The 22,449-nt window shown below is 52.2% G+C and overlaps 2 protein-coding genes across 3 annotated transcripts; both read right to left on the reverse strand.

Moving 5' to 3' along the window:
• Nucleotides 1–1,097: 1,097 nt before the first annotated feature.
• Nucleotides 1,098–12,252, reverse strand: P3H3 (prolyl 3-hydroxylase 3). The gene is made up of 15 exons (XM_066175433.1): nt 11,815–12,252; nt 11,049–11,201; nt 10,192–10,378; nt 9,933–10,064; nt 8,935–9,068; nt 8,561–8,650; nt 8,181–8,233; nt 7,943–8,001; nt 6,660–6,784; nt 6,440–6,535; nt 5,304–5,454; nt 5,018–5,135; nt 2,582–2,657; nt 2,038–2,178; nt 1,098–1,785 (listed from the first exon to the last, which is right to left on the reverse strand). Exons 1-15 carry the CDS (start codon nt 12,223–12,225, stop codon nt 1,573–1,575), a joined length of 2,139 nt encoding a protein of 712 aa, XP_066031530.1. The 5' UTR covers nt 12,226–12,252; the 3' UTR covers nt 1,098–1,572.
• Nucleotides 12,253–13,254: 1,002 nt separating this feature from the next.
• On the reverse strand, nt 13,255–19,640 carry GPR162 (G protein-coupled receptor 162). Of its 2 annotated transcripts, none has more exons than XM_066175434.1 (5): nt 19,493–19,640; nt 16,006–17,768; nt 15,014–15,203; nt 14,306–14,457; nt 13,255–14,140 (listed from the first exon to the last, which is right to left on the reverse strand). In XM_066175434.1, the coding sequence occupies exons 2-5, from the start codon at nt 16,843–16,845 to the stop codon at nt 13,613–13,615; spliced, it is 1,710 nt and encodes a 569-aa protein (XP_066031531.1). In that variant the 5' UTR covers nt 16,846–17,768; nt 19,493–19,640; the 3' UTR covers nt 13,255–13,612. The 2 variants fall into 2 exon arrangements, with proteins under 2 accessions (XP_066031531.1, XP_066031532.1); XM_066175435.1 differs by lacking the exon at nt 19,493–19,640 and adding an exon at nt 19,018–19,037.
• Between the last annotated feature and the right edge of the window lie 2,809 nt (nt 19,641–22,449).

A 22,449-nucleotide genomic window follows, 5' to 3' on the forward strand; every position in this document is an offset into this window, starting at 1 on the left:
GCATGCCTTTTGGCAGCCACTTTAGTGGGATGCTGCGGGGGGATTATCTTGGCCTCAATCTCTTTTAATCTCTCCCCCGGCTTTGGCCCAAGCCTGAGATAAATACCTTTTAACGGATCTCATCTGACGTCAGGAGGCCATCAGTCTAATCACCCAGGCCACCCTTGGGCAAGGCAAGCCAGAGATGTGGACACTGGCCCCTCACCCCCCAACATGTCCTCATCAAACAGGAACCACCCAGCATCCCCCACAAATCATCAGGATGGACACGCGGGTGCTGGGATGTGACAGACCCCTCGCCAGGGAGCGGGAATTGGAAATGCACGCAATCAAACTTTTTCCTGTGACCCTGGGGAGGATGGGAAACAAAAAGGGTTACCAACACAGGTTTCCCAAGCCTGCGTCTTAAGAAGTGTCAGGATTCAGACTGAGGAAGGACTTCCCTTTCCATGGAGCAGGGGCCCTGTGCCAACAGTGACAAGGGGATCACCCACCCATCTCTTACACCACTGGCCCTGGCTCTACAGATTTCTTCCACTTGAACTGCACTTGGGGTCTCACACACAACTCATCAAGGCTTGAGTATGTCATGACCACAGATTGATCTCTTGATCTAATGCTTCGCAGGAAAAGGGTCACTGCTCTTTTAGATACTCCATATCCACCCCATTCAATTCCTATCTGGCTACAATATAATCCCATCTCGGGACACTAATCCCCTGGGCAGTGACAGCAGATTGTCTTTCTATCAGGGTGGAAAATGATAAACAAAATCTCTCTTCTGCTTTCAGGGACAATTTAGCGCATGGAGAGGGGAAAATAATGGAAACAAAAAAAAAAAGAGGCCTTGCAACAGGAAAACGTGAGTGTACAGTGCTTTCTCTCAAAGGCACTCCTCTCCCTTTCCATGTTAGCCACGTCACAGCTGCCTTTCCCTCTTCCTCTCCCCTATTGGAAGTAGCTGACATCTGGGCAAATACTTTGTTATCTTTCACTGAGGGCTCAATCTCCCATCATTTGTTAATGAAATTTCAATCAGAAACAAGTGTGCACATCTTCCTGGTATACAGACTCAAGCTCCCATCAATATCTGTGTCCAGCATTTGGCTTTTATTCCATATATTCACAGTCCCTCACCTTTCCTGTCTCAGGTCACTTTGCAAGGTTCTGGAGTTGGTGGGTGCTTAGAAAATTCGAAGGCTTTAGTTTTGAGTTCCTGAATGTGAGACAGCCCTTGCTGAAAGACTCCAGGCTCCTCCGCCACCTCTCAGATTTAGCCCTGGATGTCCAAGAGGTTGGCACTCAGAGGAGCTCAGTGAGAAGACCTTGTCTCCTTACTTATGAGTGAGACAAACATGGTGAGGCAGTGAAGAAAGTTCCTGGTGTCACTGACTTCCACACTGTGCCCTTCTCCCGTTTTTCAGCTGCTGGGACACCACAGAGAAGAAAGCTGCACCCCTCCCCATCACTACGGCTCTATCACACTAATACACTGCTCCAGGCCTCCGTGGTCCCAGTCCTCCTGTGACCTGCCAGGCCATGGTATGTCACAGTCCACAGGACCCCATGCACTCAGAACTCATCTCTGGCCCGTAGCACCTTGGGGTGCTGCTTCCTGTCCAAACCAGGCTTCTGTCTCTGCTCCACAGGCTTGGTTGCACGTCTGGGAGCACGAAGCTCTGAGGAGGATCTGCTGCTGCGATCAGTTCCCTGATGTTTGTCTCCATCAGGCTGGTCCTGCTCCATAGCCCTCTGCTCCATCAGCTCCTCCGCCTTCACCCGTTCCTGCAGCCATGGAGACAGAAACGATGTGAATCCTCCCCGCTGGGGTCTCCACAAAACACAACCACCCAACCGCTCCAGCCCAATCCCCCTTTGCAGGACCCGTCACAGGCTGGCCCCTACACCAGACACCTTGTCAGAGGGCACCCCCCAGCTGCTGCACTAGGCCCTGCCCCAGGGGAAGGCCCAAAAGCTGTTCCTCAGTGGGATTTGATCTCACTTGGAGGTATTTGTTTCTCCAGCATGGCCCTTCACCTGCTCAGCGTGCTCCTGAGAGTGTGTGTACCAGAGGGCAATGGCGCAGCGCCGTCCGCGGCTCACAGCCCACACACCATGGGGGTTCTCCTTGCCAGAGCTGAAGGCTACCAGCCTCCCACACTTGGGACGCACCTCGGCCTGCCAGGAGAGAGACAAGAGACCGTGAAGCCAGCACACCCCTCCACACTCCTTCTACAGAGGTGACACTGCCTCTGGGAACGTGGAAGAGCAGAGAGCTGCTAGGCATCTGCAGCCAGTCTATGAGCAAGGCCTTGGAGAAGGACAGAGAGGATCAATGCGACAACAAACGTCACACTCAGACTGGAAGAGCCTAGAAAATCTCAGCTAGGAAAGAGTCAAACTCTCCCCTGTCTGAGATTTGCCTCAATTTGCCTTTAGCTGCCCCTATTTGAATCTGCCACTGCACCAGCACTGGATTGTTTTTGGAGTGGTGAGATCCAATAACCAACCAGTTTCCTCCTGCCCAGACTAAGTCTCACCCTCAGTCTTCTCTCCCTCTTTTGGCCAGTCCCAGACTTACTGTGACAGTCACAGTGTCCATTTCAGTGAAGAAAAGGCCCCCGCCTTGGAAGTCATCATTGAGGTAGAGAATGCCACTGTGGACAAAAAGAAAAAGTACATATGTGCAGTGAAGCTTATTCCTCCCAGGTCCTTCTCCACACTCCTTGTCACAGGCTCAAAAGCAAGTGGACCAGTTAGCAGGAGAATCCATCTGACGGTGTTAAATACAGCAGTGCCTAGCTCAGGGGAGTCCCTGAGCTGCAAACCACAGGAGCCTGGGAGAGTATGCCAGGGAATTAGCACTACACGCTTGTCCCGTTTTATTTTGGTTTGTTCTTAATCCCCTGCAGCATGCATCTGTGGCACTGTTTGACAATGCCCTGGGCTTGACAGACCTTCTAACCTGTTGTTTATGTTTCAAAGTTGGGAATAATCCAGCTCCTGGAAGAGGAGACTGACCAGCAAAGAATGCCATGTCTTAACAGCCAAGGAATTTCAGGGTAACATTAGAATTAGAATGGTCAAAGAGAGGCCTGGTGCATGTAGAAGAGAAAATTAAACCAAGAAACATCTTTACTGAAGTTAAACCAAAAGAGAAGTAGTGAAGCCACTGTACAGCCCAGGTGAGACCACAGTCAAGTACGTGAAAGAATGGACCAGAAACTACCCAGGTTCCTCTTGATATTCAATTAAGCTGATAGAAAACATCAGAGGAACAATAGAGGCTCTTAATTAACGGGACTGAGAGGAAGAAATACAGATCATCACTGTGGTTGCTGAAGCAATGTTAAGGACATAAAGGCAGTGAGAGGATTACCAGCCCTGAAACCCAGGAAGTTGTAGCTCTTCTGCCACAGGGTTTTAATAAGGCTGTGAAGCCAGGGTGGTGACGTGAATGGGGAAAAGAAAGGACAGCTCTCACACGTCCAAAGGGACAACAAGGTAGGGATAATGGCTGAAGCATAAACAGTGTTATCCTGACCTCAATAGTCTGCTTTAGACTCCATTTCTGAGAAGGGTAATTGGAGGACAAGAAGTAAATGGAAAATGGTCTTAAAATGTAACATGGGGGTACTAAAAGCAGATTGGGTTACCCACACAGTGTTTGAAAAAATAGTGGATTTTCCAAGGCAACCCTACATGCTCAATCTCAGCAGTCTGGACTCTGGTAAAATGACTCAAAATGGTGCCATGGGGGAAATTTCTGAAGAAAAGAGAAGGTGAAGATGAGCGTGAACAGCACACAGGGACCAGTGCACCGCTGGCACCCAAAGGAGCACTGTACACCCAGAGCAGCATCACTGGAACTCATGGGCCCCTGGGTCCAATCCTGTTCAATATTACCATTAATGCCCATAGCACAGATCCACAGAAAAGATCCAGGACGTTTGGAACACAGGGGCTTCATTCAAAAGGACACTGTAAGAGCTCAGCCCTTGAGCTGGTGGGACAGTCACAACTCGAGCTGGAAGAGGACAGGGATACTCCCAAAAATAGCTCAGTGGCATAGATTCCGAGAAGGTATTTTACCATCCATTCAAGTGGAAGTCAGAGAACCCAGGGAGCAGTGAAGGGACAGGACAGCTTTCTCACAGGAGGGACAGAGATCTAACTAGTTACACAATAAAGTCTGGTAACTTTACAATCTGGTTATATCAAGTAAACACTGCTTTGCAAAGGGAAACAGCTCAATGATAATGGAATTCCCTCTAAGTCCCATATCCTCATCATAGCTGCTTAGAGATTTCTGCTCTGGATACAGCTACCATTCCAAGAAAAGACAAGTAAAATTTCTGGATGCTCGGGGATGAGATGGCAAGTAGGAGGAATCAGCTGTAGTGAACTGACCTCATCTGGCTGCAGTGTGCAACAACTGGCATAACCATTAAACTGTATTTCAGGGTCTTTCACAGAGGAGTAACACAACCTGCCACAGGCTGGAAAAAACATAAACTCTCATGTGGAATGGAAAAAACCCAACACAAAGTATTTGCCGTAAATCTTGAGAGAATAGTCACTGAAGTACACTGATTGCTCAAACAAAAGGAATCCAAGGAGCTTGACTATCCTTTTCCTGTAATTCACAGAATTCAGTAAAAGATGGAACTCAACTACAAAAAACAGCTTGTCAAGAGGGCTGGCAGCTGACTGTAGCACTGTGGTAGGCCCACAAGATAACAGTTCGATATCATGGTTCTAATCTGTGCAGCCTCCCAGCCTTATCTTGCTCTCTGTTAAAGCTGGCTGTGCGAAGCAAGGAGGGAAAAAGGGCAGGTCTTCCCAGCCTAGGGAAGGTGTTTCATACCTCGTTCTGAAGCTGCTGATCCAGCCTTCTTGCCTGATGCTACAGTCCTGGATGGCTTTGAGCCAACCATCACCTGGTTTCTATAAGCTAAGCTCATCCTCTGATGGGGCCAGGGATATCTTCACATGATACAATGCAGGTGCTCTTTACCTGTAGTCCCTGTACACATAGGCAGGAGGTTCCTTCCAGCACTCTTGCCCTTCAGGATCCAAGAGACAATTATCAGCATGGACAGGATGACTAAGATCCATGCGACCTTCCTGTTCCCCTGAAAATACGCAAAAAGGAATATGGGCATTTTCAGTTTCAAGAAAGAATAAAGCAGAGAGAAAGGGGTACAGTGAGAATAAAGGGAGGATAGTCTCCTGAGAGCACGTGGCTGGGAGTGAGGAGACTCTCTGGGAGACAGAGACTAACAGGAGAAAAAGTTCTTTACCCTCTATAGCTGTGCGACACACAAGGTGTGTGAATGAAAAATGGAGCTTCTTTCCAGGAGTAAAATAGGACTCTATGATTTGCCGAGATTTCTCACTAGCCTGCAGAAGCAATTTGGCGTCTCTCCATTCCACGTCCCCATTTTGGGCCAGCTACAAGTGAAAAACAAGTCTGTTACAATACTTACAAAGACACTCTAAGAGATGATACACGTACACAGCACAGAAGAAGAGACCTTTGTAAAGCCCTGTCATCACTCAGGCAAGAAAAGAAGACATTTTCTCATTTAAATATAACTCAGGAGTACAACTGTACAGCACAGCAATTATTTCCTTCTCCTTGGCCCATGAAGGCACATCAGGAAAGCTGCACCATTTTGGGTCTCCCACTACACAAGAGATACTAGGAGACTGAAGTGAGTCTTGAATGAAGAGTGCTAAGATGGCAGGAATGCTGGAACACATGACTTAGAAAAAGAGGCCAAAAGATTTGGCTTTCTTCAGTCTGGAGAAGAGAAGGCCAGAGGAACATCTGAGTACACAACTTCCTGTCACCCCAAAGGGGGTTACAGAGGAGATGGAGACAGTGTCTCCCAGAGATGCACACTGAAAAGAGGAAGCAGACAAAAGCTGCAGCAAGGGAAATTTTGGCTAGATAAGAAGAAAAATTTCACCCTCACAGGACTGGTACAACACCAAAAAAGGTGCCCAGAGAGGCTGGAGAATCTCTGCCCTTGGAAACGTTCAGAACTTGCCCATGCAAAGAATTGAGGGATTTCATCGAGCTTTGGAATTAGACATGCTGCAAGCTGGAGGTCAGATTAGAGATCTCAAGAGGCTCCTTCTACCTTAACTTATTCTCCAACTCTAAACTAAGCATGTCTGTAAGGCCCCCGCACAGGGAGAAGCAGTCCCAAAACCCTGCCTCACAGAAGAGAAAGCACTTGTCAAGCACTCCATGTACAACATCCCTGAATGTGATTGATGAGGAAGCAGGTCAGAGGAGACCGCAAGTGTTGTGAGGGAGACAGCACACCCATGATAGCACCCAGAGTGCAATTCACAGAAGAAAACACTCAGGTGGCAAACTCTCTTTCTGGAGAATTAAGAAGGCAGCAGACTCACAGACACATTTTACCTGCATGGCCTTCAAAACAGTTAACCCTTCAAATCTCTCATGTGGGGTGTGAGGTGACCGTCTTGCTCGGTATCCATCTCCTGCTTCCCCTGCTGCCTGGAATACAAGGATACAGATGACATGCATTAGGCTGCCACCTCTCCTCCACGGAAACCCTACTCCCCAGTCTGCTGAGGAGGAAAGTACACACACGGGAGTTCTTATAGCATCCTAGCCTCACCTTTGTCAGTCGGAGAAGGTCCTTACACTCAGACTCTGTCAGGACTCTGTCAAACACAACCCTCTGCGTTCCATTCATCTGCTGGGAATCCATGGTGATAGCAATACCCTCAAAAGGCAAAGGACCTGTTGAGAAGCAAAGCACAGATAGGCATGAGCAAGCTTTGGACAAGAATCCCTCAGACACCAACCCCCAGCCTGGATAAGGAAGTGGAGAGACACTATACATTCTCTGAGAAGACAGGACAGTTCCCCAGAAGTGCCCGCTCCTCGCAGACCCCTCACATGCTTCAGGGGAACCAGAGCACCAGCTGGGGAAGCTGGCCTACAGCACGTGCTTCAGGAGCCAGCAGAGACTTGGGACTTGCTGGGAGAGCAGCAGGGAGCTGGGGGAACTTGAGTGCACTGTGGATTGCAGCAGCAGAACAGGTCCAGCCTACTGGAGTGAGGCTCTGGAGAAAACAAGCAGGGAAACACCTCCATCAACCCTCCTTTCAATCATCTTTCATCAACATCTTATCCCAGAATTATCTCTGGTGAATCTTTCTGCTTTCTTCACCCCCAAAGAGAAGCACTGGACATTAGCTTACAATTAAGTTTTTTGATCTTCAGCCTTTTTTCCCACCCCCTCTGATCTCTGGATGATGAGGAATGCCAAGGCATTCAGGACCTTAGAAGGCTCTGCTCTCACATGTGCCACAGCAGAGAACCACCTGGGGTCATTTTAAGCAAAGAATCCACGACAGAGACCTTCAAGAGGCTCTGTATCCATGTGTAAGAATAGGGGACCAGAAAGAACCCAGGACTCTGCACTGCAGTCTGTATCATTCAGCCACAAACCCTTTGGAATTGTTTTTCAGGGAAAGACTTGCCCAAGCCACATTGTCTGCTTCCAGTTTCCATTTCCTGGCCCTTCCCTTCATGTCCCTTTCAGAAAAATGTTGATTGAAGTTGGGCTGGTGGAGCTGAACCAGGTTTGGTGTAGACACTCCTGGCACACTGAACAGGGATCTCATCCACAGGTTTGTCACACACTCAGGCTGTTCTCAGCTTCTCCAGCCACAGTGCCCTTTGAGTTCGCATGCCAGAGTTGTACGCAGTGAGATTTTGCAAGATTACGCATGCATCAAAGAGGAAGAAAAGAACAGTGAGAAGACTTGCTGAGCCATTCAAGTCAGTCTGCATCTAAGCTAGCACTCAAATGTCTGAGGATGGAAGACAGCACTTAGCCTGAGTAAGCCTGGCTGAGTGCATCCAAGACCTCCTTCAAGCTCTTTTACTCACCCCTCTTCTCCCTCTCTTCCATGTCCAGAGTTTCCTGCTTTTGCTTCTCCTGATCCTCTCTCGGGAGCAAGGGAAAAACAGACACCAGGGCTGTCAGTACACAGAGCTATGCCCAACCCTCCTCTGTAGTAGCATTTTACATCCTTTCAGTTCCTTGGGCGCCCATTTTGCTACGTATTACTGTTCCTTGTACCACCCCTACTTATATTGCAGTCCTAAATGACATGCCCAATCTTACCTGTATTTCTCCTTTAGGTTTTCAGGAATCAGCTCATCTGGAGTCCAAAGATCCTGTAGGAAAAAAAAAAAACCAAACAACACAGGTGGTTCAGTACACAACACTGCTTCTCCAATGAGTATCAGACCAACCACTGTGACCCCCTTCTCAGAACAGACAAAAGGAGCCAATGCATATGGTTACAGCAGCAATTCCAAATTAACTTCAGTCCTGGAGCAGCAGAAAGGCCTTAAGGATCCACCTCATAAGGAGTTGGGGGTCCTTCTCATCAGCATCTGATCCTTTCTGGATCATGGCCTACTAAAGTGAATTTTGACAACTGTGATTGTGAACGATTGGTGAAACCATGGCAGGAAGATTAAGATGATACTGTTACTTACAGGGTCATTAAAACTTTCCCCTAGATGCTCCACTGCATAATAAATCAACTTCTTCTCCATCAAAGATCTCTGCACATAATGCTGAATACTCTAAGGAAGCAAAGAGACTGTCAAACAGCCACCTCACAAAAGACAACCCCATCCCTGCCCAGGGCAGAAGCCAGTCCCATCACCCTGCAGTGCACAATTAAAAGCCCGTTTTTGTCCTGAAGGGACACTGACTGTGACAGACTAGAAGTAAAGTCCAGCTTCTTTAGTCCTGGCCTTGGCACATGTCTGCAGTCAAACACATTTCCCTTTTTATGTCTTGGACTGCGATCCTGTCCTGTGGGACAGGGGAGGGCCAAAAAGAACAGACCTGGAGTTGTAACTACCTGTCGGGCTGTGACGGCTGCATCCTCTCCCAGTTCTGTGCGATACTGCTTCATTTTCTCCAACATGGGCTCATCCGTAGGATAGAAGAGCAAGTAGGAAGCAGCACATTCAGCAGCTAGTGTCTGGTTCCCAACTTGGGCAGGGACAGAAGAGAACAAGCACACGTCTCTGAAAGGCTTGAGCAGCAAATGTGTACAGGCCAGCAGCACCCAGTGTCCCTGACAGGATCTGGCAGCTGGCCTTACACCAAGTACACATCAACCCTTGCCTAGCAGGGCTTCCACCCAACAATGGGAATGATCCTCGTACAGAACAGGCATGACTTTAACACTTATTGGGAGCTGGTTTAGAAGAAACACATTAAAAGTAAGTATATCTTGAAAGAGAGATAGTCCAACTTCCCTCATGCAACAGACAAGATGAGGGCTCTAGCAGCTTCTTTGAGATACAAGCGGTCTGACAGAGGAAATAAGAAACAGCTGGGTCAGTGCAGGGAGAAGCAGGGGTATGCAAAAGATGGGCTGAGGGATGTGTGAAAGTGACAGAGTGACAGGATGACCAGTGTCATGACAGGCCATCAGTTCAGTGAGGGCAGGTAGGGCTGCCTCAGAAGGAACATCACTGCTGCGGGGAGATGCACGTGTAGCCTCTAGGCAGGAAGTGGGAGCCTGGTCTGGAGCCATGTACTGAAAAGGAGGGTATGAAACACTCAGCAAACAGTTGGAACAAGGTCCTGAAAAAGTGTGCTGAAGGAAAGACATGGGAACAGCCTCCCATCACAGAACCTGGACAATGAGACCGAAGAAGACCACAAGAGACATCTCCCAAGGTGGTCACAGACTTGAACAGAGGTTCTGGGAAGAGTTAGGGGGCAAATAGAAGTAGAGCTCAGGTCAATGTGCCTCTTTTCCCCAGACAAGCTGCCCTCCAGGATCAGAGGCAAAGGGCAAGTGTAGGGGGGCCATAGCATAACCTGCTGGTTTGTGGCTCTGCTTACCCTGGCTGTAGGCATACTGCAGTAAATCAAGATGAGAAGGGATGAAATCTTCTGTGGCAGAAATTCTCCCCGGCTTTGTGGCAATTTCCAGGACGCACTGCTGCCTGCACTTCAAAACCTGAATATAATGGGCTGCAAGAGAGAAGAGCAAGAAACGCAGTAGCCCACACTTCTCCCAGACAGGAGTGCTGGGAGACGGGATGTGCCCTGTGCAGGGAGCACAGCACTCCTACCCAACCCTCTGTGCCTTGAACACTACCTGCAATGGCTTCGTACAGGCCAGGTTGCATTTTCTCCTCCTCGTCCTCATCCTCCCAAGGCCCTTCACACAGGGCACGACACTCTTCCAGTGCTGACAGCGCCTCTGAGAGTGACTCCTCCAGACTGGCCACGGCCTGCAGGTACTCATCTGCATCATAGTGCTGCATGCCAGTCTCATATGCTTCCTGTGAAGGACAGATCCAGGTCCCTTCATCAGTGTACGTGACACCAAAGGATGCCCCAGGACTTCTGAGTCGCTCACAGGGTGGTGCTGACATATAGGGGCCTGCCAGCTCATGCACAGTCAAGCACACAGTGACAGCAAATCCTACACTTAAGCTAAATAACTGTCATCAAAAAGTCTCTCTGTCACACTTGCAGTGGTTTGTCCTCACCTTGAAGAGAAGGCTGCAGGGAGACTTTCCTGCAGCCTCTCAGACACAAAGGGTCTAAGCAAGGCTTTTGACCAAGGCCTGTAGTGACAGAACAAAGGGCAATGGTATTAAACTGAAAAAGCATTTTGATGGAAAATATTTGTTGGATTGGTAAGATACTTTTATGATGACTGTAGTGAGACACTGAAGCAGGTTGCCCAGAGAAGCTGTGGATGTCCCATCCTCCAAGTGCTCCAAAGTCAGGTTGGATGAGGCTTTGAGCAACCTGGTCTAGTGGAAGGTGTCCCTGCCTGTGGCAGGGGACTTGGACTAGGTGATCATTAAAGGTCCCTTCTAGGCTAAATCTATGATTTTCTGTATGGGGGCCCTGTCTCAAGCCATGGCCTTTGTGTGGGAACAGATCAGGGTCCCAGACTGGTCCCTAGGGTGGCACATGCATGGCTCTGCACTGAGCCCTCACCCAGTGTGGTGTGGCCTCCAGGTCCTGGAAGCTGTCTGCCTTCACCCCTGACATACGCCGGTACTTCTCGATGTCCTCCCGCATTTGGAGGTGCTGGGGATTAGCGACGAAGAAGGTGTGAGCTGCAGACACGGCCTGATCCAGCTTCTTCAGCTGCAGAGAAAAGGCAGCAGTGCCTGTCACGCTCCTGCAGCTCTCTGCTGTCCACACCCACCCCTCACCACAGGCTGCTTCCCCGGTTCACAGAATCACAGAATTACAGAATGGGTCAGATTGGAAGAGACCACAGTGGGTCATCTGCTCCAACCTCCCAGCACAAGCAGGGCCGTCCTACAGCACATGGCACCAGATTGCATCCAGATGGCTTTGGAATGTCTCCGGTGAGGGAGATTCCACAACTGCTCTGGGCAATCTGTTCCAGTGTATGGTCACCCGCACAGTAAAGTCCTTCCTAATATTCCACCTAAAGGTGGAACTTCCTGCGCATCAGTTTCTGCCTGTTGCCTCTTGTGGTGTCTGGCACCAGTGAGAAGAACCTGGCTCCATTCCCTTGGCAACACCCTTGTAGATATTTATGTGCATCAATAAGGTTCCCTCTCTGTTGTCTCTTCTCGAGGCTCAGGGAAAGGCGCTCACCGCCTCGGCTGCCAGGCGACCCTCCAGGAGAGCCGTGCCACGCCGGCCCCCTGCCCTGCACGACTGCACCCCCCGAGGTGGCAGCTCCCACCCCTCTGGGGCGAGCCCGCCCCCGGGGGCCGGTGCCCACCTGGAAGAAGGCCACTTGGAGGTAGTTGTAGGGCTCCCTGCGCTCGAAGTCGCGGCGCACGGCGCGGCTGGCGCGGTGCGCGGAGGGCGCGGGGAGCAGCCGCCGCCCCAGGCAGCGCTGCAGGCACCCGGCGCGCTGCAGCACCGGCCCGAGCAGCGCGGCCTCCCAGCGCCCGGGCCCGCCGGGGAAGGGCTCCTCCCGGGCGCAGGCGGCGCGGCAGGCGCGGCGGGCCGCCCGCAGCCCCGCGTAGCTGTGCAGGGCGCGCTGCAGCAGCTCGGCCGCCCGCGCCCAGTCCCGCGCCAGGTACGCCCGCACCCCGTCGGCGTACAGCAGGTCGAACGGCACCAGCCGGCCCGGCGACGTGGCGGCCGCGGCGGCGGCGAGGAGGCTGAGGCACAGCAGCGAGGCCATGGCTCCGGGAGAAAGAGAAGAAGGGGTCTGAGGCGGGCGGGCGTCCTGGCGGGCCCCGGGCTCGGCCCACCCCGGGGGCGGCGCCGGTCCGGGGCCGCGGTGGGCGGGCAGGCTCGGCCCAGGTCCTGCTGCGCCGGCCGAGAGCCGCCGCCGCCCCGGGGACTGCCGGTGCCGCTGGGCCCGATGTGGCCCCTGGTCGGGGCGGCCGCCCCAGCGCGAACGCTCCCTTTGGGGTGGGTCACCCAAACGCCTCCAACGAGGCCTCTCCTTGGAGTCGCGCTTGGACATTTCATACTCCCATCACATGGAGAACGAACTGCTTTGGGGGTGAAGGGCTACCGATCTCCCTGTGACACTGCCTCCCCTCTGACACTGCCAAACCTTTGCCCATGGCTGGAACTACAGTCAGCACCAGCCCTAAGATCCATCTCCCATACACTATTCTTGCAGCTCCCTGCCAAGAGAACGTGTCTGGGGCAAGAGCCGGCTCCAGACCTCAGCACCCCCAGCTTTGATGGTGGGGGCAGTTGAGGGGGCCTTCCTCCAGAAGCCTCTGTCGGCTTTCCTGTTTGGCTGAGAAGTTCGGGCCATCTGAAGTTTCACACAAAGTTTGCACTGGAATCAACAGTTTGCACTGGTGAAATAAGATGTTAAGGGTCAGGGTCTTCTTGGAGAGAATTTAATTCTTTCCAAGCCTGGAGTTGCCTCAAAGCAAAACCTTTTGCTGAGCAATGTTAGAAACCCGAGGCCTCTCCTGCTTAGCACCACGTCTGAAATGGACAGAAGACCTTTCACCCAGTCTCCCATGACAACTCCTCTGAGGGCATCATTCCCTTTCCTTGGCTGCTAAGCATCTGCTGCCTTTCAGAGGAACTGACAAGGAAGGATGAAGAGGGAGGAAAGGAGCCTCGCACATTCTGCATTTCCCTTCCAGAAGCCTGTGAAGCTCCATTAAACATCGGGCCAATAATATTGTTTCTATGGAAACAAAATTATTACTAATATAGTATTTTAAAAACAGACACACGATTGACACTCCAAATATAGAATTTTAATACCATTCTGCATCTGCCTTGTCTCTTAGGGCAGAGTGGATGCGAGGGTGGAGTTCACAAAGGGATGGGACGGGCAAGGGTGCCATTTGGCGGTGGCAGCGGTGGATGTGTTTGTAACCTGAGAGCAGGCACAGGCTGTCTGTCCGTCCATTGTGCTCCCTTCTGCGGATCTGTCCCACTTCTTTTTCCCCCACCAGCATGGGGTGCCATGTTTTCTGCCTGCTGGCGAGAAAGATGAGAATGCAAATTAGTGATTGGGTCCCGGGACAAAGGGAACGCTTGGAGTTTTATTTAAAAACTGTGATGGCACTGAATGTTTTCGATGCTGTCTCTCATAGTTTGGGGTCCTGGAAGGTCTGTGGCTCGCAGGCCTCTAGGGTCCTTTCACATGGCGCCTGCTCTCCGTCCTGCAGATGCCAGACTTCATTGCCAAGCACGGAGCAGCGCCGTGGCCGGTCGGAATTCTCCTCCTCCCTGCTGCCGAGGGAGAGGCGTCGGTCGCGGCGTGATGTGAGCAGGAGACGGGAGTGCCGCGGGCTGCAGGCTGGGCTGGGTTGTGGCGTCTCGTCGATGAACGTGGTGATCTCATCTCGGAAGAAGCAGGCGCTGGAGCTGGAGCCTCGGGGCAATAGCCCCCCCTCCAAAAATTGCCGTAGGCTCGTCAGCTCATCTTCTGGGGGCCGCCGGCGGTGCTGGTAGTCATGCAGCTGGGGAGGCAAGAAACCAGGGCCCCCAGGCTTGCGGGGGGTGGAAATGCGGATGTCGTCAGATGAAGACCACTTGTGTAGGAAGGATGGAGCAGAGCGGTGGGCGGAGAAGATGTTAGTCTCATCATGTGACATTCTCCGGGAGATAGGGACCTGGAAAACAGAGAAGGGGGCAGGTGATGGAAGACTTGAAGAGTCAGAACAGGAAGGGAGTAGCTGAGGCTTTCTCAGAGAAGAGTGTCAAGAGGACACAAAGGCGTGGGAAACTGACAAAGAAGGAAGTGGGTTGTGGGGCTGCCCTGCTAGCTTTCGGCTCACCTGCAGGTAGTGCACCTTGTCCTGGGGCAACAACATGTGGTGCATGGGCAGCAGCTTGATGTCCCGAGAGTCCCGCTTTGCAGCTGCAGCACCATTCGCATCGAATCTTACTTTGCAGATCCTGCCATCGCCATAATCGTCACATACACCATCTGTTGGCAAAGACAAGAACGGCAGTCAACACCTCTCAGTCAGAAGAGGAGCATTATCAGGGTACCTGGACACCATCCTAATGCTTATCTGACTTGTGCTGCCCTACTTGCAGCCCTCAGGGCTCACCTCTGAACAAGGACCTCATCTTTCTGCTTGCAGCAGCACTAAAGCACCCAGACAGTGCCCTATTTCTTCTGTCTCGCCTTTGAGTTGCTCGCTGTCAGGTCTTGGACCTTTGGATCAGTGAGCTGGGCTGAGGCCCAGCACCTCACTTTGACTGTGGCTTGGCAGCCACACACAATGTATCTATGCTTGCAACTAGTAAGCAGGATGTTGCACTAATGCTTCCTGGATGCTACTCCTAAGGCTGCGAGTGGCAGAGCATTCTACAGAATAAATTTTCTTGTGGTTGCCGGCTGCAAGCTGTAACATGGATGTCACTGAGCCACCCGCAATACCACAAGATCCTTTTCCCAAAGACCCCCTCTTTCCTCTGTAGTCTTTTGAGGAGGCGGTTAGTGAAGAAAGGTGACAGTGGGTGGGTGAGGAGCTTACCATCCTCTGTGTCTTCCTCAGACATGATAGCCACACACTGCTCCCACACGGTGCGGAGATCTGCTCGGTAGCGCTCGCAGGACCAGATGAAAGAGGGGAGCAGCAGGGTCTGCACCATGGAACACCAGAGCACAGCTAGAACCATCCAGGTGGGAGCCGTATCATAGCGCAGGCTGAAAAAGCTCACGACCTTTAAAGGTAAGAAAAAGCAACAATGCCAAGGAGACAAAAGTAGGGATCAAGGGAGAAAGGTAACACGAACCAATTCTGTAGTAGAACATAATCTGTGTCTAAAGGATTCATCAAGTAATTACCCCGTGTCCCTTTGAAAAACTGCTCCCAGGGTCTTGCCCCAGGTTTGATGGACCATATTCCAAGCTGTCATATCTCTAACATGAGACCTGGTGCTAGCATCCCTTCTTCCTGTGCTTATTACCAGCTGGAGCTAAATAGGTGCTAACAAAGGACACAGCCACTGGGAAAAAAAATAATCTGTGAGTCAGCCTCTCCTCTTTTAAGGGCTCTTTTTGAGAACTTCTCTAGCTCTCCAATTTTGCAGAGAATCAACCATCTAGCCAAAACCTGAATGCTGCCTACAGCCATACAAGCAGAAGGAAAAAGACAACTGGATGCATCAGCTGTTAAAGCTGGTGTATCAGTTCTCCAGAAGCAAACTGGAGAAATAGAAATCTCATTGTTTTTACAAGTAAGTTTGCAGAATAATTTCCTCTCCTCTTAGCCACTTAAAATTTGCACAGTGGTTTTAGCTGTGTGCTGTGCATTCCGCAGGCTTAGACTTAAGAAAATGCTGCTGCGGAAGGATGAGAGAATTACTGCAATCTTTTTTAAAACCACCGCTCAGAATAACACAGATTCACATGCGGCAGTTCTGCGGCTGGTGGGACAGGAGAGATCCTTCTCTAAAACTTGAGAGAAAAGCAAATCTGGTTTAACTGCAGACGCTGAAGGGAAAGGGAGAACTGGATGCTTACCAAGATAGGCACCCCAGTGAGCGTGTCATACAGGAAGACAATGGCGCTTATGAGGTTGGTCATCTGCAAGGAGGTCTTGGCTGACTCGGAGCCGTCCAGTGAAGACCTCCTTTTGCCTCGCACATCCTCCACCACAATGGCTGGCACATTGAAAGTGGTGTGTGCTGATGAAGAGCAGGATGACGCTTCTTCTGCTCTCTGATGGCGGCACTGCCGGCGTCTTCTGTGTGCCCACAGGGTTTGGTAGAAGGTGATACCCACGCACACCAAGCCCATGACGATTCCCCCGAGCAGCAGGAGGCTGAAGCAGACACCGAAGCCCAGTCCTATTTTGCTGACAATGAACTGGCAGCCACGAGCGTAGTAGCGCTCGCCGTTGTTGTGCCAGCCGATGGAGGGCAAGGTGGAGAGGATGAACGACACCATCCAGATCCCCATGACTGCATGCAGAGCCTGCTTCTTGGCATTGCTCAGGCGGTAGTTGACTGGCCACCTCACCATCCACATCCGGTGGTAGGAAAGGGAGGCCACGGTGAAGCAGGTGGCCAGCGCCAGGGTGTAGTACGTGGAGACAAAGACCTTGCAGATGCTTTCGTTCCAGTCATAGTCGGAGGACTCGCGCCGCAGCTGCACCACGGCATAGGTGGTGAGGGGTACTGCTGCCATAAGGATGTGCGTGCCAGCAAGGAAGCATAGCAGCAGCTCCAGAGGCTTGTGTTTCTGTTGTTTGGCCGTGATGCTGAGGATAATCCAGGAGTTGGCCAACAGAGCTAACATCCCACATGCCAGCCACCACAGTGAGTTGTTGTGCAAGGTGGACTCTGATTCAGAGTCCCCCATGCTGCCACCCCTGCTAGACTGCACCCTGCCTCTGCTGCTGGGATTTTGTAAGAGGGTGAGTGGGACTCTGCACTGGGGGAGCCACGTCTCTCCTCATCTGCTGCTGCAATGTGAGTTGTTTGCACGCTGGAAGGGTTTCTCAAGGCATTGCCACCAGGTGCCAGGCAGAACAGCCGTCAACTCTGTCTCGCTTCCAGTCTTCCCTTTCCCTCCTATTTGATTATATTTCTTCCCCTTGTTCTAACTTTTTTCATCTGTTTTTTAATTCCTTTTCTTTCTCCCACCTTTTTTCTCTCTCATGAACACTCACCAGTGCTTCTTCCCTCACTTGCTTGGGCTCACTTTTTTTTTTTCCTCCCCATCTATTACATCACTCTCCTCCACTCTTGTCCCAAATAAAAAGCTCTCCTTACTTCATGTGCCCACCAGACACCTTCTGACTCAGAGACCACCTTCTGCTGGGATTTGTGAAGGCTACACACAAACAAGGACTTCTAGGGACACCAAACAGTTTGGCAGAAGCCAGTGCCTGCTTCCCAGTGTCCTAGGGAATGAGGAGCTAGGCAAGACTTTTGGAGGTAGCGGGAAAAAGAGCAAAGGTCCCGACAAAAAAGCAAGGGTGGTGCATCCACTGTATGTAATTCCCCTCGCACCAAATGCCACCACACTCGTGGCCAGGCAGAGGTTCCTGCTAAGACTGTCTGAGAGCTATCAACGAAGAGGGAAGGGTGAGAAACAAGATTCAAAGGGCTCCCTACCCAGGACCTCACTGCACTCTCACTACATTGTCCTTTATGCTGTTCTTTTTCTGCTGGTCTTTAAAGCTTTCCTGTGCAGGGCACAGCTGGCAAACAATAAGGAGATGGCAGGGAGGGGAAGATCCTTTTCAAAGGTTCCCTTGGAGATTCAGGGCATGAGTTTCACTGTAGAAGAGAGAAAAGAGAAAAAGTAATTTAAGATCATTCTATCTTCCCAGATCTCTCTCTCCCTCTCTCCTTGCCCACACTAACACCTTGTCATGATTTAGACAGTGTGGAGCATTCCCTGTATCTTACAGGGAACAGAACAGCCAAATTTGCACCAGTCCTTGCAAAGCTCAGGCTGGATGGACTCTGGTCCCCACCAACTCAATCCAGTGCTGCTGAGACACACCATGCTCCCTGCCCTTCCAGTCCTAGGCTCCCTACCCAAATGCCATTTTAGGCATGGAAGGTCTGATCTGCATCATCCCTTGCGATTCCAGCCCTGCCATCCCCATGCATGTGCTGCTACACCCCTTGTTTCAGCTGTACAGCTCCCACAGCTCCAGCAGTCTTTGGACCTCAGCTCTTCTCTGCCAATGATCTGGTGTTTAACCTGCTGCTCCCATCCTATCCCATCCATGGGTGCATTCCACCATTCCAATAGTACCCTGCCATTCCACATTCTTGACACACAAGTCTTTCAGCCACATGTTTCTGCTGGAGCAGTTCTGGTCTCCAGAGACCCCCACAGTCACAAACCCAGGGAACAAGACTACTAACCCATTCCTGAGACTACTTACCTTTGCCTTCCCTGGTCCTACCAGCTCAGACCCTTTTTCTTTGTCTTCGTGCACAGGGGACACCCAAGCAGTATAGCCCAGGAAGGTACAGGCCTGCTCTGTGCCTTGACCAGAGCAGATGTAAACTTAATCTCTATGTGGATGCCTCAGTACCCAAGCCTAAGCCAGTGGCTCAGTTCCTACCCCCTCCTTCCTTCTGCTTCTCCATATTTTCTCACCTTTTCTGTGACCACCTGAGGCTTTGCCTCCTTTCCTCCCTGCTTGGAGCAGTTTGCCATGACTGGATTGGTGATGCCCCCATTCTACTCTGTTTCATTTCCTCCCCCCCCCCCCCCCCACCCTGTACCACCACTCTCGCAGTTAGGCCCGTGGCCTCTGGAGACAGTTTTGGAACTATCCATCCCTGATAATCCCAGGGGAATGGATTTCCTTGCAGCATCTCCTTCTGCTGCCCTTCCCACCCAGCTTGTTCTGGTGGCCCACACTGATCCCTCGATGAGGCTGGAATCCTCCCGCTTCTGCTGGCTTTGGGGCCCAATTCTGCTTCAAGCTGTGGTCCTCCCGCTCGCGGGAGACCAGAGTGCCCCAGAGCTAACGCAGGATGCCCAGGTCGGGGAAACCGTCCTCACCTGGCCACGCTCCCTGGATGCACCCCACCGCCCATCCCACCAGCGGGGCAGAGCACGGGAGAAGCTCGCGGGGCTGCTGATGCAGGGGGAGGCGAGGGAGGGGGCTCGGAGGGGAAGGTGACCCAGAATCATTGGAAAGAAGCGCGGAGAAAGCCGGGGTGTCGGCAGACGCGGCCGGCCGGGCCGAGGGGCGCCGCTGCCCCGCCGCTCCCTCCCTTCGCCCCCCGCTCGGCAGCCGGGGCACGGCGGGGGTCCGGCCGCCCCGAGCCTCGCCCGGCGGCGGCGGAGCGCAGCGGCTCGGCCGGGGCTGGGCTGGGCTGGGCTGGGCGGGGGCCGCGGGGCGCCCCGGGGCGCGGCCGTGCCCGGCGGCGGCGGCGGCGCCGCCCTGCGCCCGGCGGAGCGGGGGCCGCCGGCGGCGGCGGCGGGGGCCGATCGCGGCGGCGGCGGCGGCGGGGGCCGGGGGGACCCATCTTACCTCTCGCCGGAGCAAGCGCTGCCATGGCGACGGGCGCCCCGCGCGGCTGTGCGCGCCTCTGCCCGGCTGTGCCGGCCCCCGGCCCCGGCCGCCGCCGCAGCTCCGGCCGCCGCAGGCAGCCGCCCCGGCCCCGCGCTCCGGCCACCGCCGGGCGGGGCTCGGCGAGGGGCGAGGGGCGGGGAGCGCCGGCGGGGGACGGCGGCGGGAGCACCGCCGGGCCGAGCAGCCAGGGGGCGGGACGGGCGGACGGGAGCGGGAGCCGCCGCCCCGGCACCGGCCCCCACCCCGGCACCGGCCCCTCCGCGGCTCCCGACGGGCCGCGGCGACGGGGCGGGCTGCGCCCGGCCGTGCTCCCCGAGCCGGGCTTGGACATGGCCCGGGCGCGGCGGGTCCCCGTCGTGTGCAGCCCCTCCTGCCCCACGGGGCGACACGGGCCGCCCCCACAGTGCCGCTCGCAGGACAAGAAGGCGCCGGCTCCCTTTCCCACAGAAGGGCATGAGGAGGCACCCTCATGTACGAGATGTGGGGAGGATGGGTGCGAAGTGAGGGGAAATCAAAGAGCTGCTGCTCCAAAGGATGCACGGAGGGCAAGGCGCCCAGGGCATCGGATGCCCAGGGTGTCTCAGTTTGCACAGCTGCTGTGGTGGCCTCTTCCATCACCAACAGCGTGGTCCTGCAGACAGGGGAAAGGGGGAAGGGAGGACAGGAGGACAGGGCAGGAGTACTGCTCAGAGGAATGGTTTGGTCATGTCAGAGGGGTAAAACTCCCCCTCCAGCTGTGTCACCTCAGCCACGGCAATCCTGGCTAGAAAGTCTTCACAAGACAATAGACATCTCATTTTCCTGTTACCCGTCTTGCTACTGAAGTGAAGGCACCAATACCTTCCTTGTCTTCGTTCATTTTAGGGCCAGATTTCATTTATCATTCTCAGTATTGGCTGAGGTGACCCCAAGCATCTTAGATACCAAGGAATTTCATCTGAGATTTGTAGGCTCAGCGGAGGGAGAGACTCCTGAGGAAGAAACTCCTGCTGGTTCTCGGGCCCAGGGGCAGCAGCAAAGGCAATTCCAGAGGTAAAAAAGAGATTTGCATTGCAGTAGCTGTTGTCAATGGGGTCTCTTTTGGTGACAGTGAGTAGAACCAGGAACCACTAGAATAGATCCAGCTTTGTGTCAGGTAGGTGATAAGAGATATTTTTCAGGAAGACAGGTTGTGACAATGCTGCCATGATCTGGCTATTCTTTGTCGTGAGGAACTCCCACAGTCTTGAGGTGGTTCAGCTCAGTGGCCAGTTCAGCAACAGCAGGAGCCAAAGATGTGAGAAGAGACAGTAATAACCCCCCTCTGTCATTTTTCAGTCTGTATCATTTGCGGGGAGGTTATGCCTTGAAGTGAGAAGGTCTGTATCCACAAATGTAAACATTTGTGTAGCTTCAGTTGTGTCATTTGTATAAATTGCTTCATGTGATAACTTCAACATCACCGTCCTCTTCTGATTCAGGAGTTGAGTCTCCTTAGGATGAGTTGTTAGCCTGCTTGTGTGGGTGAATAAATCCTTGTGTTCTCTCAGGGAAACAGCAAACCAAGCTTCCAGCACTTTCTGTACTGTCTGTCTGCCTCCTCTCCACACAGGAAGGGACAAGCTGCAGCCCAGCATCTCTTTATGGCTTAGGCTACACCTGATAGAGACTGGTGAGCAGAGCTGGATAGGAACAGTTCTCCAGTCTCAAGGAAGCTTCTTGTGTTTGCAAATTAGTCTGGGTTATTACTTTGGATGAAAGCAAAATAACTGAAGTTTTACTGTGAAGCGGAACAAACTCTGTCAGAAGAAGAGCTCTTACCCTAGGGCTGTCACAGTCTCAAGCAGATGCTTGTCCATCCATTTAATCTAAATGTATTTTAAAGATTTCCAGATTTCTAGTTTCACTGGTTTTTATAAGAGATGCATTGCAACTGTGTATATGCTGCATATTGATGATGCACATGCAGAGGAGCACCAATACTCAGACCTGGAAATCCTGAAGCCTCACAATGCCTTCCCTGTGTATCTAGGAAGTCCAGACTAGAAGTGTGACCCCCCCACAAGACTCACCTCTGAGGAGGACTCGCACAGCTGGGAGGAGTTTTTAATTCCTACAGTCAGGCTGTACTCTGACCAGCAACCTGCTGTCTAAAGTCTCTGCTCACTAAAATAGTCTAAAGCATCCAGGCCTGAAGAAACAGTACTGTTACAATGTCAGAGTATGAAATGGTTTCTGGAAAAGTTCACTGCATAAAGATCAGTTATTTCTGGACAGCAGCTCTGCAGGTCCAGGGAAATGCACTTCCCAGAGGTACCTTGGATCCTTAAAGGAACAGAGCTCATTAACCAAGGAACTAACAGCAGAATCCTAAAAGCAGAAGCATTTACATGACAGCCAAATGCACTTCACAGGGTTTTGGTTGTTTGCAGCTCTTACTCAGGACTTTGATAGGGACCATGGGAGGTTTCATATGTTTCTAACAGATCATGGATGGAATTAAATCCACCCTCAGAGCCCCAACACGGCTTATACAGCCTCCTGTGAGGCTACATTGGTGTGTTTGCAAGCAGGTTTCCTGGCATCCTTCCTGGCTCTCTGAGCAGGGTGTGGTTAATGGCTAACAAGAATCCAGCCAAGCATCTCCCTCCAATGACAGCGACTGCAATGTAGATTTGTCATATCCAAACCTTAGGTTCTATTTCTAGCACTGTACAGCAAGATTTAGTGAGATTTCTCAGATATTTCATCTGCAAAATGGGCAATTGATAATAGCTCTCATCAGGGGACAGATGACTAGTGCGGTTTAGGAGCTTCACAGAAATATTTAGGGTTCACAATGGATAAACTAGGATTTGGACTTGGGGATGCCAGTTTACCACTGAATGTGTTTATTTACATAGCTGGGCACCGTCAAAAGATTTTTTTTTTCCTCT

This window comes from Chamaea fasciata, unplaced genomic scaffold, assembly GCF_029207755.1.
Source record: "Chamaea fasciata isolate MVZ Bird 193981 ecotype frontalis unplaced genomic scaffold, bChaFas1.0.hap1 SCAF_2, whole genome shotgun sequence".
NCBI classification, from domain to species: domain Eukaryota; kingdom Metazoa; phylum Chordata; class Aves; order Passeriformes; family Sylviidae; genus Chamaea; species Chamaea fasciata.